The following is a 16,503-nucleotide window of genomic DNA, read 5'->3' on the forward strand; positions in this document are numbered from 1 at the left end:
TTGACTGTACATTCTGAACCTTGTTTGAAGTCAGTAGGTCACATTACCAAGGAGCTATTGAAATGTTACATTTGGAAAAATTCATGTAAAATCGTGTGAGATGAAAATAGACAAACTAAAAGGTGTGCAATATAGAAGGATAGTCCGTGGACATTCGGAACCTTGTTGGGAGTCAGTAGGTCACATGACCAAATAGCTATTGAAATTAGAATGTTTACGAAATCATGTGGGATGAAAATGGACAAACTAAAGGGTGTGTAATATAGAGGGGTAGTTAGTGGACATTCTGAACCTTGTTTGAGGTCAGTAGGTCACATGACCAAGGAGCTATTGAAATTAGAAACATTGAAAAACATTGAAAAATCATGTAAAATTGTGTGAGATGACAATGGACAAACTAAAGGGTGTGTAATGTGTGTTGGACCTAATCCACAGCACTCTCCCTTCATCTGGATTTATTAGGAATGTAGGCTAATGTTGGATGTCAGGCTTTATGGGAGCACATGTCAGCTCCCACTGATATCCCTGGCCTAGCCTAAAACAGCTAGAGGAAATCAATGAAAAGCTTCTGCGTGTTAGTCCTATCACTTTTGAGCTTTTAGTATTTATTTATCTAATAAATAAACATCTAAACAAGGAGGTAGAGGCAGGATTTTGGTTTCTTTCTACGTCTTTATTGTAAGAATATCATACAAAATATATTCAATCAGTAGGCTCATCACACGATTGAGACGAGATACATTTTTGTTACTCAATACAAGTAATTATCTATACAGACATTTCTCTTTCTGATACCAGAAAACCATACCTGTCCATGTCTATCCAGTTCAACGCTAGTCATGAAGGGGCTAGCCTCTATGTCTTTCCAAAGCTACACGTACTGTACTGTATGCAGAACAGACCAGTTGCTTTCAGTAAGTGTGTACACATACTGTAGTTAGTAGATGGTGTAGTACAGTAATGGGTCCCATAGCCCGTTGTGTCTTCCATTGCACAGGGAGTACACTGCCTATGGGGGTCAGTAACCCTGGTCCTTGTGTGACATCCTCAGGATCTGCAGTAAGAGATCTTGGACCTCCTCATCCATCCGGCCCTGAGGAAGATACAACAAGTCTCATTCACATCCCCTCAACGACACAACAACACTTCATATTGCACTGACCCGATAAGGACGTCTTCTACAAAGGTGCATAGAGTTGGACTTACCTGTACAGCAGCCAGTAGATGGGATCGGTATACAGCTACAACTTGTCTGTGCTTTCGTTCCCAATCCTGTAATAAGATATACAATACAGACAGTATGCTCCAGTGCTCTTTAAACCATGAACCTAGGTATTTGGTATTTGTTTTGGCTCAGTGATGCCCTCACCTGGAGCTCCTTGGAGAGTACAGCCACTCTGTTCTGCAGCGCCACCTGCTGGCCAGGGTTCACAGGGGGGACTCTCTCAGAGTGGGAATGAAAGGAGGAGTGGGAGGAGGAGAGTCCCAGAGGAGGACTCAGGGCCCCCAGAGCTTCCTTCAGACGGAAAACCTCCTTAGACAGCTCCATTATCTACACACAACAAGAGAGCGAGGGAGGGAGATCACAGATCCCTTCATTTCCCATGGTCTTTTTCTCAGTTCCAAATCCCACTCATGCCCTCACCCTTTAGCACTATGTGTTGATCTAAAAGGAATGGACAGCAACATGGCCAAATTCCACCCAGCTTACCAGAGGGCAAGGGGTAGGTTGCCTGATGACTTATACTGAATTTAATTCCACTGCTCTATTTATTTATCGCTACGTACTTTCAGTCTGAGACCACCATCGTAAAAGTTGTTTCTGCTGATGTAAAAGAGTGGGGCATTGTACAAAACAAGTCATCAGCGATTGGATCGTCTCTAACCAATCAGAGTATCAAAGCCAATGATTTTACCCACATGTGTTCAGGCTCTAGCCCAACCCATCGGTTTCTTTGACCAATCAAAATGGTTTGAATGTGTTCGCATTCGAGAAGTCATGAGGGAGGAGATCAAATCCAGACTCATCATGGAGAAGAAACATTAGCTGGTGTGGCGTTTGGCCTAAGCGATGTGGATGGGTAGCCAGGCAAAGAGGTAAGGGCTAGGGGTCGATTTCCAAATAAAGTACAGTGTCGCTCAATTTAACTTCTACCATCTGTGTCTCTGTCTCACCTTGCGGTCCTTCTCCTTGACCAGGCCCTGGGAGTCCTGGATGTCTTTGTGGAGCTCCTGGACGTGGCTGGACTGGGCCTGCAGGTCAGCCAGCTGCTGCTGGGCCGTGGCCAGCTGAGCCTCGGCCACCTGACGTTCACTCTTATTAAACAGAGCCTCCCGCTGCACCTGGAACACCTGTTGGGAGGGAGACAGGGAGAAAGAAAGATGTTTTATTGTCACACACCGGATAGATGCAGTGAAATGTGTTGTTTTACAGGGTCAGCCATAGTAGTACAGCGCCCCTAGAAAGGGGGGAGATAGATGACGTAAGGGAAGAGGCTGTAAGGAGATATAGAACACACACATAAATAACGCAAAAGGAGAAAGGAAACCCTGGTGCACATCAGTTTGTCCGCTATTGTGGCAACAGTCCAACCTGTAGTCTGTAGCATGTGACTTTTAGTCAACTCTTGAGTTAACGTTTCAGTCTCTAACTTTCTTCAAATTCTCAGTATTTTGGTAAACAAGAACAAAAACAACACACACACACACACACACCTCGGTGCAGGTCTTCTCATGTTTGCGTGTGAGGTCGTTGAATCGGGCGGTGAGTGTGTTGATATCGGCCTGCAGTGAGAGGCGCTGGGACTCATGGTCCTCCTTGGACACCAGGCCCTGTTCCACAGCCTTCTGTGACCTCATGTCTCTCAGCTCTGTCTCCTTCACACTCAGAGCATCCTTGGCCTCTGCCGCACTGCTCTCACTGGCCTGCAGAGCGCGCTGCAGCTCCAACTGATACATCAGGAACAGTAGACAGCATGAAGTCAGGAAGTACTACTTTCATAGTACTGTCAAAGATTTTTACAACTAACCCAGGATAGACCAGAGCATGTCGTTTTCAATAGGAGAAAATTAATCACAGTGGGCAAACCAAGCAAGGAGTTGGGCCGAGCAAAGCACGAGCTAGTGAGATCCTATTGGTGCGTTTTAGAATTTATTGGAAAATTTCCATTTGGCGAATGCCCACACTGTGACGTGCGTGTGTGCAATAACTCAATCTGCCCTTTGCACTCTTAAACAGCGCCATTTTTTGAAACTTTGGCAAATGGTAAAGTCCACAAAACGCAGTCCACTCAGTTTTTTTCAGATTTTAGTTTTGGAAACAGAAAACTGTATGGAGATCAAATGTTTCATCGATGAGAAAATTAGCAGAATGTTGGCCAAAATCCAGCTTCTCTATCTTCTCCCACTGCCGGCCAAAATCCAGCTTCTCTATCTTCTCCCACTGCCGGCCACTGGGCTTCCTCTCATCACTGGATGCTTCACATGTATACATCCGGTGAAATATCGGTCTCATTGATCTATCTGTGGTACTGTAGTGTAGGCTACCCAGTCCCTCCAGGATTTCACTGGGATTTTTTGTGATATTTGCGGGGGAAAATGCTTGATTTTGCTGGGGTAATTCTGACATTTTGCATGGCAATATGCAATGATTTTGTCCAATTTGTCACAAAAATGTGTGGACGAGGGAAAGAGTTTGTTGACATGTGGCTTGATTGAACTATATTATGCAGTAAATGTGCAGTGATCGATTGAAATTGCGTGCCCTTTTTTGTACTGCGGTGATAGGTTCGCTCTTTTGCGATAAAATTGAAATTATTTACTGTTTTATGCGGAAATAGTACAGTGATTAGTCTAATTTTCAAGCCCTCGGATAATATGCAGGGAATTGTTGATTTTGCAAAAGAAATTGTGATTGCAGAATCGCGGAATCCTGGAGGGACTGGCTGTATATGATTGACAGAAGTGGTGCCATACGTGGCCAAATGTGGGTCATACACAATTCTGGCGGTTAGTCATTTGTGCTAAAACATATGTTGTATTTATGATAGCCTAATATCCATTTACTTAAAACCTCAATATATACTGTATATATATGATCTGAGGCTAACTCCCTCATCGCTTGCATGCATTTCTCTTCAAGCTAACCTTAACTTTGTTGTGCTCTTCCCTGGGTATACGGCTCTGTTGTGTGTCCTGTAGCTGGGCCTCTAGCCTAGCCGTCTCAGTCTGGGCATGGCATCGCAGGGCCCTTTCTGCCTGCAGCTCCTGGGCTGTTTGGGCCAGCTGCTCCGACAGGGCCGACAGCGCCTCTGTGTGTTGGGACAGGGATACTGCGTCTCTCATGTGGAGGGTGTCCTGAGCCCGGCCCTCGCGTTCCGCACACAAACAGTCCAGTGCCTGAGCTGCTTCCTGCCTAGCTACCTCCAGTTCCTCTCTCACCCGTCTCAGGGAGGGCTCTAATTAGAGAGAAGAAATATCACAGACTTAGAGAGTGTTCTGATTGGTTAGAAGTGTCATCACGCAAAGCCTCAGAAAGTGTTCTGATTGGACAGAACTGCCGTCAAACTCAGAGAGACATGAGTCATTACATGACAGCAAATGAATGGTTATAAACAAGTTATTTAAAGCTTACCACTGTGATTGACTACAGTGAAATAATTTGTCCTTGTGCCACAAAGAGAGCAAATATGATAGATAAGGTAGAGAACACTATAATAACGGAGTATAACAGTAACAGGACACCAGTTAGACACCAGGGAAACACACCTGATGTGATGGAGGGCTCTGACCCTTCAGACCTATCTTCCTCCTCTTCCTCCTCCTCGTCTCCTTGGTGGTGTGTGGGGCTGGGGGGCCGTAGTCTCTCCAGCTCCAGTAAGGCCTCGTTCAGTCTCAGGCTGGCCTCAGCCCTCTCCCTGGCCAGCTGCTCACACTGCAGACCCAGGGTCACCTGCACCTCGTCCAGCTCCAAACGGGGAACACACTGCCTCAGCTCCTCCTCCAGCTCCCCCACACGCCCCTGCAGTCTCCGCACCACCTCCCCTTCTTGCTTTACCACACCCTCTCTCCTTTCCCCCGCTCTCCCTGACTCCTTGCTCTCTGCCAGGTCGGCTTCAAGCTCGCTCACCCTCTCCCTGAGGCTCCTCACTGTCTCACTCTCCCCTCCTCCGTCCTCCTTTTCGCCCCCTTTTTCTGTTCCTTTATCTTCCAGGGCTGCCTGTAGTTCCTTAACTTTCTTTCTCAGTTGTTTGACTGTGTCATTGTCCCCTGCGCTCTCGCCCTCACCCTCACTCTGTCCCTCCCCCTGTCTCTCTCGCTCGTTCAGCGCCGCCTCCAGGTCCCTCACCCTCTCTCTCAGCTGCTGCGTCTCCTGGCTCGCCCCCTCCGTCTCACCCACCGTGCCCCCATGGCCCCCCGCCTGTTCCACGGAGTAGATCCCAAGGTGCACCTGTTCTCTCAGCTCCTCCAGTTCAGACTGGGAGTTTGCCAGCTGCTCCTCCAGCCCACACAGCCTCTCCTTCAGCTCCTTACTGCTCTCCCCCTCCATCTCCTCTGTCCGCTCCTTCCCCTCTGCCCCTGACACCCCCTCTCCTCCCCCTTCCACCTCCTCACACCTGCAGAAAAGACAACAAACATCAGAACCGAAGTGAAGTGAGAGGTTTAACTATGGTTGTAGAGGCATATTATGTTAGCTAGAATCTTATAATTACAATACTGTGGCTAGCAGGGTTCAAATTACACACTGACTCTTAAATAGTGGGCTTAAAGATGCTAAAAATAGTGGGCTGGGCCAGTGTTAATATGTTGAACCCTTATGGGGGTGCCCATGTTTATTTAATACTTTAGTCCTTACTGGGGTGCCCTCATGGTAGTGCTCAGCACCCCAGGGCATCTCTACAAATGGAACTCGAACCCTAGTGGGTGGTGTGAATGTGACATTTTAGTCATTTAGTAGATGCTCTTATCCAGAAGGTATAAGGTGGCTGGTGTAAGATGGTGTGGGTGGTAATCCTTACCCCTGTTCCCCTGCCATGCTGGAGGCCTCAGCTGAAGCCCGAGCCTGGGAGTAGTGCACCTGCAGAGCTTCAAACTCCCTTCTCAGGGAGTCATACAGAGCCGTGGGGACAAAGTCTGGGCCAGATGTCTGCATGTCAGTGTCATCTTTCTCAAACATCTCCAGCATCTGCAAACCACACAAGATCACAGTACAGAAATAATCAGTGAGGGTTTGTTTATTCTCTAGCAGCTGTGATATGTATATCATTGGTTAAGCATCCTATTTTCCTATTGTCAAAACATTATCAACTCAAGTCGCCAGTCACAGAACTCCTCTACTCCTCCTTGGTGACAGGTTCAGACTTTATACCAGCCCTTGTACTAGCCCTCATGCAGTACACAGCCTCAGACACACCCTCCAATGGTAGCCTGGGTGTAACCCTTTGTCCCGATTCTGTCTACTTGTACAGACCATGACCCAGTTAGTGAAGAATGCCTGCAACCAGTCTCTGTGCCTCTCTGTGATGCTATTATTCTATTTCTAGCTGGATGCTACATCATAGGCCTATAAAGTGGTTATGACTAATGGTCCAATCTGACGCTGCTCAGCCAGCCTTGAACCAGCAGCATCATCAGTACTACTCTGGACTCTGAAGGGCCTTTTAATAACTCCCTCTCTATCAATCCATTAGCCGATGCTGTGTGTGTGTTTAGTGTGTGTGTTTGTTACCTGCACTTTCAGGACCAGCTCCTGATTCTGTAAGGCCAGCTCCTTCAGCTGTCTGCATAGCTCAGCCACAGTGTCTGGGTCTGCAGCACCAGGAGAGGTGGGGTTCAGGGAGTCTGCCTCGTCCAGAGCAGAGGGAGACTCTCTCGACCGCCTGGAGAGCAGCTTCTCAGCACCTTCAAGATAGATGGAGGTAAATCAATGCCATATTTTGACTAACAAAACATCAGCCATTGCCATGTCAGTAGCTAGAATTTGAGTGATGATTCATCATCTAGGTATGACTCTCATTAGGCTGCTATAGCCTTAGTCCATCTATCCAACATTTGGTCAGTTTAACAAATTTAACAAACTGCCAGCAGTATTCCCTCTCTACCCGCACACACCTTGGAAGTCCAGCATGTCGTCATCTGAGTCACTGGCACCGATCACCTGACCTGCCTTCAGCTCCTCCAGCTCAGTCTGTAGCCTGTCCCGCTCTGCCTCCGCCTGCTGCAGACGCTCTCTCAGCTGAGTCAGCTAGCACAGGGAGAGAGTGAGTTCACAGTGGATATCTTTTCAGATATATGAGAGGTTTCTAGGGAATAGGCGTTTGAGCTTGAGCACAGGCTCGGAAGTGAACATTGCATGCAGTACCTCCTCCAGGGCAGTGTGGGCGCTGTTCTGCTGCTGCTCCAGACCTTTGATCTTCTGGAGCAGACGTCCCCTTTCCAGACGCAGTCTGCGGATCTCCTCAAACACCTCCTCATCCTCCATCTCACAGACACACACATAGCAATACCTATCAGTAATATCACAGTCGCACAGCAGCACCGTACTCATTAGCAGTCTCAAATTGAATACAGTAGATAGTCATTCACTATGTATTGTTTGTTACTGTCTGCTACAGTCATAAATACTGATCCTAAAAATTGATATCTAAAGAGGAGTACCTTGAATTGAGATGTGTTAAGGTTGTATACCACAAGGATAAGCATATTTTATCTCCTGTATGCTTAGGTGCTATTAGCGTTGCAAATGGAGGGTATATTACTGGTAACATTTACCAGTAAACTAACAGAATCTAGTGGCCTTTTTGGTTAATTCAGATTATCACAGGTGTCTGTAATTATCTCTGGTCTTCTGTGTGGCCTTATCACTTGTAAAATATATACAATAATACAATAATTTTTAAATGTAAAAAAAATGACAAAACTGTAAAACATTAACCTAAATATAACCAATCAACTTGTTGAATAACATTGATGTTTAAAATGAGGGTTACAGCATTAAATATCCTTTATATTTTTTACACACTTTTATATATTTTACTAGCTTTGTCAATAGGTCTTTGTTGTTCATTTCTTTTGCCGCCAAACTGGTGGCAGTTGCGAAAAAAAGTAAATAGTTGGAAGACTTGCAGAGTTAATTGAAAATAATGCCATTGTTGATTAGATACTTTTTTTCATAAATTAGGCTATTATCTCTTGAACCATCTACTAGAAACTCATGGACAATATAGACAAAGATATCAAATAGATGACCTATTAATTACCAAAATTGCAGAACATTTTGGTAACTTTGGTAAATTACCGGTAGTTTTGCAACCCTAGGTGCTATGCATACAGTATGCAGTGGCAGGGGACGTAACTCACAAGGTTAGCCTGAGCAGAGCGCTGCGTCTCTGGGGACTGAGGAAGGGGAGCGGGTCTCTGGGTCTGAGGCTCAGGAGAGGCTGGGGGAGGAGGGCTCTGGGAAGCAGGAGATGGCGGGGAGCCCGGGAACATGGTTATCAAAGTTATTATGAGCATGATTATCACAGCATAAGTAAGAGTTAGTAAGAATCATACAAAAAGCATTTTGATATGTCAAAGTAACAACTATGTCATCCATCTCTGGAGCTGCAGTCATACCTGGGGAGGGGAGCGCGGAGGAGGGGGGGCTTTCCTCTTGCGGGGGGTCGTACCCCCTGGTAGAGGAGGGGGAGGAGGAGGCTGTCGCTGGAGGCACAAACAAACAGAAGGAACAGGGGAAAGCAGGAGGAGAGGAGCAGCAAGGTCCAAAACAAAGCAAGCAGTACTGTAGCCTAAAATGTCTTGTAATGAGATTTTTACGTGTTTTCCTTGTGAGATGTTACTTCAGCTGTTGTTGTTGTTGTAGATTGAACATGTGATAAGAAGTTGGTGTTCGTTCCTATGTCATAAAGTCTATTATGTACAATTCAGTAATACTGGCTATGTTTTCACATGAACGTGTAGTGAGTGAAAATGAAAATTAAATGATGAGTGGTAAGTTACCTCTTCTCCATTGCCCTCAGTGGCTACGTATGCATGGGAGAGACAAACAGCAAGGCCTTTTAACCTCTGGTCCATTGAGATTCAACACACTCGCACAAACACACACACACACACACAATGATTTACACTGCAGTTAAAGCTAAAAAGCATACCCACTACCCACAAAAGCATACCCCAAAAAGCTAAATAAAAAATCCTCCTATATCCTGTCGCACACAGTATACCACCACACAACAGCCCTACTGTAAGCTGTAAGCTACAAGACTCCTCATATATCAGATACACCAGAGACATTTTAGGGACTGCTCTATTTTCATTCACCTCCATTTCAAATGAAGCACACATCTGTTTTTCGTAAATCAGCAAGCCTTTGTTTAAAGATAAAAGTGCAGCAAGCCTTCCCTCTGTTTCAGCCTGTTACAATTACTCCCAGCTGTCTCCTTCATCGACTTCCTCACATTACAGCCATTTCCTGGGGGACCAGATTGAGGCCATAACCCAGACCATAGAATTACAGCTGATAGAAAGGATAAAGCACCATGGATTTTGGTACAGTACACCCAATAGCAGACATCGTTTTGTGGCAGTTACCATGTCAATTGATTAAACATTTGAAATGGTACACCAAATATGGCCTCCGTACACCCAGCAGGGAATGTTGATTTGAATTAGTCTATTCTATCGATTATAATTCTATGCACCAGACTGCCACTGCCAGAGCCCAGAGTAGGGCTGCAGTGCATAGTCGGGGTCGATTCCATTTCAATTCAGAGGGTGGATGGAAATTCCAATTCAACCATTGTAAAAATCCTAATTGAAATGGAATTGAGCCCAATCCTGCTGCAGTCGGCAGGTGAGACAACCAAAGGTTACCGTTGGTTACCTGGAGCTCTGTTTTGCAGCAGCTGTGCGATGCGCTGGTTGCCGGCGGTTGCGCCGTAGTGGGCTGCGTGGTGTCCGAGGGCGTCGGCCAGATGTGGGTTAGCCCCTCCCCTTAGCAACGCCTCCACAGTCTCTGCACTGTCACTCTCACAGGCCAGCATCAGGGCTGACCTACAACACAAAAAAACACAAGATTAAGAACATAAGATCAGGACACATAACATACATTTATCCCCTTATGAAACACTGCAGGTATATCTGACTACATAGCCAGCCATCACCTTTGACTTATGTTCAGTTTGTTTTGCATAAGTCAATCTAATACAAAGCCTTGTTTGTTGAGTCTTGTTGAAATACCTGCCCTGGCTGTCCTGTATGTTGGGATTGGCTCCTCGGTCCAACAGGAAAGCACACAGCTCCACTCTGCTCATCTGGGCTCCTAGGATCAGCGCGGTCACCCCATCCTGAGATAGCGAGTCCACAATGATTTAACATGGTTGATTGAATCATGTGTGTTAGTAATGGTCTGTAACAAAACCCTGCACACCCTTTAGCTCTCCTGGATCTAACTTGGTGGCTGCTGCCGTACAGAGACAGTCGAAGGCCTATGCCACTTACCCCATCCTGGGTATCCAGACTGGCTTTGAAGTCCCACAGAGTCTCAGTGCAGGACAAGCAGCCGCTCACAGCTGCAGGAAGATGGACAGACACCATAGTGAAACAAATGGAAGGTACAAAATGGTTGAGTTGTTTACAGTGTTACACATACAGTGCTGTAATCAATTGTATTATACAGTAGCTAGTGCATTGCAGACCTGCGTGATGCAAAGCTGTCCGGCCAAAGCTGTCTGTGGAATCTACAGGCAATCTCTCCTGTGGGAGTATGAGACGCATTTCACCAAAAATGCATGATAACTGCATACCTTATTTTCCACGTATCGTAGTAATATTAACTGTGTCTGACTGTCTATTGCACCTGTAATAGTCTCTTCAGGCACTCAGGCTGGCAGTTCTTGGCTGCTAGGTGAAGGGCACTGAAGCCTTGGGGTTGATGAGGCCATTTCAATCACCAAGAGAGAGAAGGAAAGAATGAGAGTAGCAAGAGAGCATGTTGTAATTGTTTTGACCAGGTATAGTCACAAAGCGTTACCTTGGCAGTCCGTGACACTAAATGTGTTAACAACATGTTCAGGTAATGAGACTGTCGTTTCACCTGTACCATCTGTCACGTTAATGTCTGGCCCGTGAGCCAGGATGACCTCCAAGCAGTCCAGACGACCCCGAGACGCACAGAGATGGAACCTACCAGGAAGAGATCATGTCCTTATGGTGATGAAGATAATCAACAAGAAGATAATCAACAAGATCATCAACACTAGTAAACTCAGCAAAAAAAGAAATGTCCTCTCACTGTCAACTGCGTATATTTTCAGCAAACTTAACATGTGTAAATATTTGTATGAACATAACAAGATTCAACAACTGAGACATAAACTGAACAAGTTCCACAGACATGTGACTAACAGAAATTGAATAATGTGTCCCTGAACAAAGAGGGGGTCAAAATCAAAAGTAACAATCAGTATCTGGTGTGGCCACCAGCTGCATTAAGTACTGCAGTGCATCTACTCCTCATGGACTGCACCAGATTTGCCAGTTCTTGCTGTGAGATGTTACCCCATTCTTCCACCAAGGCACCTGCAAGTTCCCAGACATTTCTGGGGGGGAATGGCCCTAGCCCTCACCCTCTGATCCAACAGGTCCCAGACGTGCTCAATGGGATTGAGATCCGGGCTCTTCGCTGGCCATGGCGAAACACTGACATTCCTGTCTTGCAGGAAATCACTCACAGAACGAGCAGTATGGCTGGTGGCATTGTCATGCTGGAGGGTCATGTCAGGATGAGCCTGCAGGAAGGGTACCACATGAGGGAGGAGGATGTCTTCCCTATAACGCACAGCGTTGAGATTGCCTGCAATGACAACAAGCTCAGTCCGATGATGTTGTGACACACCGCCCCAGACCACGACGGACCCTCCACCTCCAAATCGATCCCGCTCCAGAGTATAGGCCTCGGTGTAACGCTCATTCCTTCGTCGATAAACGCAAATCCGACCATCACCCTTCCTGGTGTAACTCGGGCAGTTGTTGTTGCCATCCTGTACCTGTCCCGCAGGTGTGATGTTCGGATGTACCGATCCTGTGCAGGTGTTGTTACACGTGGTCTGCCACTGCGAGGATGATCCGCTGTCTGTCCTGTCTCCCTGTAGCGCTGTCTTAGGAGTCTCACAGTACGGACATTGCAATTTATTGCACTGGCCACATCTGCAGTCCTCATGCCTCCTTGCAGCATGCCTCAGGCACATTCACGCAGATGAGCAGGGACCCTGGGCATCTTTCTTTCTGTGTTTTTCAGAGTCAGTAGAAAGGCCTCTTTAGTGTCCTAAGTTTTCATAACTGTGACCTTAATTGCCTACGTCTGTAAGCTGTTAGTGTCTTAACGACCGTTCCACAGGTGCATATTCATTCATTGTTTATGGTTCATTGAACAAGCATGGGAAACAGTGTTTAAACCCTTTACAATGAAGATCTGTGAAGTTATTTGGATTTTTATGAATTATCTTTGAAAGGCAGGGTCCTGAAAAAGGGACGTTTCTTTTTTTGCTAAGTTTAGTACTGCAACAAAGAAAGTAGAAAGGAGAATTTCAACTATTTACCCGCAGTGACACAGCTTGAATAGTAAGGGCCATTTCGTGGTGCATTTAAACCTAACCTTAGACTAATAAGCAAGTTCAATAACGATTCTCCATTGAAAGTGCTCCTTAGTCTAAGACTAGGCTTAGTCTGTGTCCGGGAAACTGGCTCTAAGTGCTGGTACTTACGCTGACTTTCCCTCCACGTCCAGTTTGGTGGGACAAAGTCCCTTCTTCACAATCAGGGCAGCTACTTTCTCAGGCTCATTCTGCTCTACAGCCTGCAGTAGTCTCTCATCGCTCTTACTCCAGTCCTGACTCTGAGGAGACAGGGACAGATGGGTCACGACTCAGTTGCAACCTGGGGCTCATGATCAGAGCTAACCAAATTACAGTACAGAATAGACACGGACCCCTATCTAATTACATACTATACAAATACCTGAGTGATGACTGACCATAGGTCTAGATGAGACTGCCAGATCTAACACTGTGTGCCTCGTCAAAGTGAAATGACGATGGACATACGGCACAAGCTGATTGCTTCTATGGGACATTACACACAGTACACAACATTTATTTTGAACAGTTTTTGCCAGAAAAAGTAACCCTTTGAGAGAAAGTACAAAGGAAAGACAGCTGAGGTCAAACAGATGTAAAAGAGAGTGTACCTACCACCAGTAAGCTGAAACAGGGACAGAAATAACGCTTCATCAGGCTCAGAGCTGACGATCGATAGAGCTAGGAAGGATCCATAGACCCATAGAGCGGTGCACAGCCTGATCAGAATTCTGACACACACAAATACACACTACTCAATTGCCACTAGGCCTTAAATACAGCATCAGAGTTTAGCACTAACTTAGCACTGACTTAATGACAAAGCATAAATGCACAGCATAAACCTCACTGAAAACAATCGACAACCCCATGCATGTATCAAAACAGAACCATGATGATGCACATACTAAAGATAAACATTAGGCTATACTTCCTTGCACAAACACACACACTGCTTCAGCCCTCTGAGTCTCACGATAACATCGCTCTCCATACGCAGTGCTCTGCTCTCTCAGCCAAAACACCTTCCCCTCTTCCTGTGCTGCTGCTCTCAGGGACCTACGTACTCAGTCTGCAGTCTCAACCTGGCACACACACTCTCTCTCTCTATCTCTCTCACACACACACATATATACATACACACACCACCTCCCTCTTTTGGTGCCCTTCTTATTTTTCACCCCAGCCTAGTCTAGTACTGTCTTCTCTACCTCCTCTCGCTCCTCTCACAGTCTGTCCATTTATTTCAGTCAGCTCTCTCCCTCCCTGTGCTGTCCTACTTGGACTAGGCAGCCCAGCCACACTCTTTCTCTGGGCCAGGAGAAGATGAATGCTCAGCAGAAAGAGGAGAAAATAGCTGGCTGGTACAGGGCTGGTAATGCCAAGGTAGGGCAGAGGGGACACGCTGATAAAAAAAGAATGATTTATTGTCACATACACCGGATAGACGCAGTGAAATTTGTTATAATACGTCATCCCTGGAGCAAATTAAGGTTAAGTGCCTTGCTCAAGGGCACATCGACAGATTTTTCGCCTTGTTGGCTTGGGTATTCAAACCAGCAACCTTTCGGTTACTGGCCCAACGCTCTAATCGCTAGGCTACCCTCAACCCTATATATATATTTTATAGAATAATAACATCCTGACTCGACTCTCGTCTGACCTGGACGCAGCCACTTACAGCATTAGAAGTAACTGTCACAATAAGTGAAATAATATAATCTATTATTTTCTTAAACTGAGATGAGGTCATAAAGTAATTATATCCTTTTCTGTTTGCATTATGCATTGTTCTATCAATTGATTAACTCTGTAGAACGGAGGGAAGTGTATACCAACATTAATAACCAGTTAAGTAGGCTGTTTCTATTCTCTATAGTGTGCTTATGTGTGGTCTGTGTGTGACCAAGATCGTGAGACAAATTAAGATGGATGATAAGCTACCTGAGTTGTGCTCCATCTAGTCCATATAGTGTGATTCCCCTTCGCTCCCCCTCCATATCTCTCCCACCCTTTCGCTCTCTCTCTCGCTCTCTCTCCTTCTATCTCTCTAAATGAAAATCTGAGCATCCCTCCCAGTGAGAGGGTAAGTCAACGACTGATTAATAACTTACTCTGTTCTCTCTCAGCTTCACCCCAGCAGAGCAGCCATATCACTCAGGCTCTGGGGATCTCTCACTAAAACAGGCCAAGGCACACAGGAGTTGAATTTCTACTCAGAGCTTACTGTATAGCATAGCCACACAACGCTATAGCTACCAGCTACTTGCTACCAAACACAAGGCTCCAGTTGCTTGGACATTTAAGACATTAGGCTATACAAAATTAGTACAGACTGGTTCTTGTCTTGGGATTGATTACTTTATTTTCACCCTGACATTACAACCACCTGCATAATGGGATGGGGACGATAGCAGGAAATGAAGGATTATTTGAATGTGTGTGTGTGTGTGTGTGTATATGTGTGTCCAGCACAATGTGTGTGTGTGTGTGTGTGTTTGTGGAGGGGGGGCTGAATAATTGAAGGCTACCTGAGAGCTCTGGTTACAGCATCAGTCTATAGACTGGCCTGCTCCCCTGCTGCTCAGTGATACTGACACCCAGCTCAGTGCCCCCCACAAACATACTGCCTGTGAGCACTGGGATCAATATACAGATAGCCATCAGACAAAGAACACCCTATCACCACCGATAGCAGTCAATATCAGGCCCCAAAAAAGTTTGAATAATACTTTTTACTGCACCTAAATACACCTACGAACTCTAAACGTAACTGGACTCAGTGTATGTAGATATCAGTGCATGAGGTGGATGGTTTTGTAAGAGACCGTCTCCTACTCTTGCCTCTTACCTCATTTTTCTTAAATTTTGCCTTGAGGCTCTTCATTTTGGTTTATAGCACTTTGCATCCAGGAAAGGGAAACTGAAAAGAAATACACCAATTTACTCACCATAGCATTTCAATCTGCCCAAAAAATGTGGGTTGCTAGCTTTTAACATGCATTCAAACAGGTTTCCCTTTGCATAGCATACAATACAACAATAACCAGGTTTGATGGAGTCTTGTGTGATAAACCACCATATATTTTTTATAATGGCATCATTGAGACACAGGGCTATTCTCAGTTTGATTAAAGAAGCATTTTGCCTTTTGGAAAACATAACCAATACATTTACAGGTAATATTACAGTGGTAGTACATAGGTGATAAGCATGTAGTAGGCCTACACACATTAGGCTAAATCCTCAACATTCAATTGGTATAGAAAGAAATACCTGAGATAGAGTGATGTTTTTTGGAGGGGGTTTCTTCTGTCCCATGAGTTGCCTGCTGCCGCAAAGTACACAACTGTCCCATCCCTTTTGGACTTTCAAATGCACCTGCCCTTTCTTCCAGATCCTCCAATCACCTACGCATCAGAAGCCGGATCAGATTTTGATTGGCAGGCGTACATGACCGATTTAGTGTGGTATGCATTTTTTTATGTAAATATTGGGATAACTCATATTTGTCACTTGAGGATAACGATTCAACTTTTATATCAAATAAAAGTAATTTCTCATTAGAAATAATCTGGTTTATTGCGATAAACCATGTTTCACTGCATTGCAGTTTGTCGTCACAGAGTGTATTGCCGCATATCCCAAATTGTAACACTAACGTATTAGGTCAGATGTTGCAGTTTTGGATGACTTCGGGACTTGGATACATTATTTGATAAATTATAGCCAATCACTAAGACCAAAGCAAAAAGACGTAGCCAATGATGATAATTGGGGGGTGGGATTTAAGATCAGCCCGGAAGTACAGTAGTGCACCAGGACAAGAGATGGAGAAGAAAGTAAACAGCGTCGCATAAAAAAGTTG

General features: G+C 45.4%; 1 protein-coding gene across 1 annotated transcript; it reads right to left on the reverse strand.

The window, feature by feature from the left end:
• Window positions 1-663: 663 nt before the first annotated feature.
• LOC120054468 (ankyrin repeat domain-containing protein 24-like) lies at window positions 664-4,427 on the reverse strand. Its single transcript, XM_039001888.1, has 6 exons — window positions 4,147-4,427; window positions 2,716-2,949; window positions 2,176-2,352; window positions 1,370-1,552; window positions 1,207-1,272; window positions 664-1,093 (listed from the first exon to the last, which is right to left on the reverse strand). The coding sequence occupies exons 1-6, from the start codon at window positions 4,342-4,344 to the stop codon at window positions 1,019-1,021; spliced, it is 933 nt and encodes a 310-aa protein (XP_038857816.1). The 5' UTR covers window positions 4,345-4,427; the 3' UTR covers window positions 664-1,018.
• Window positions 4,428-16,503: the final 12,076 nt, after the last annotated feature.

The sequence above is a fragment of the Salvelinus namaycush genome, chromosome 10, assembly GCF_016432855.1.
Source record: "Salvelinus namaycush isolate Seneca chromosome 10, SaNama_1.0, whole genome shotgun sequence".
In the NCBI taxonomy this organism is placed as follows: Eukaryota; Metazoa; Chordata; class Actinopteri; order Salmoniformes; family Salmonidae; genus Salvelinus; species Salvelinus namaycush.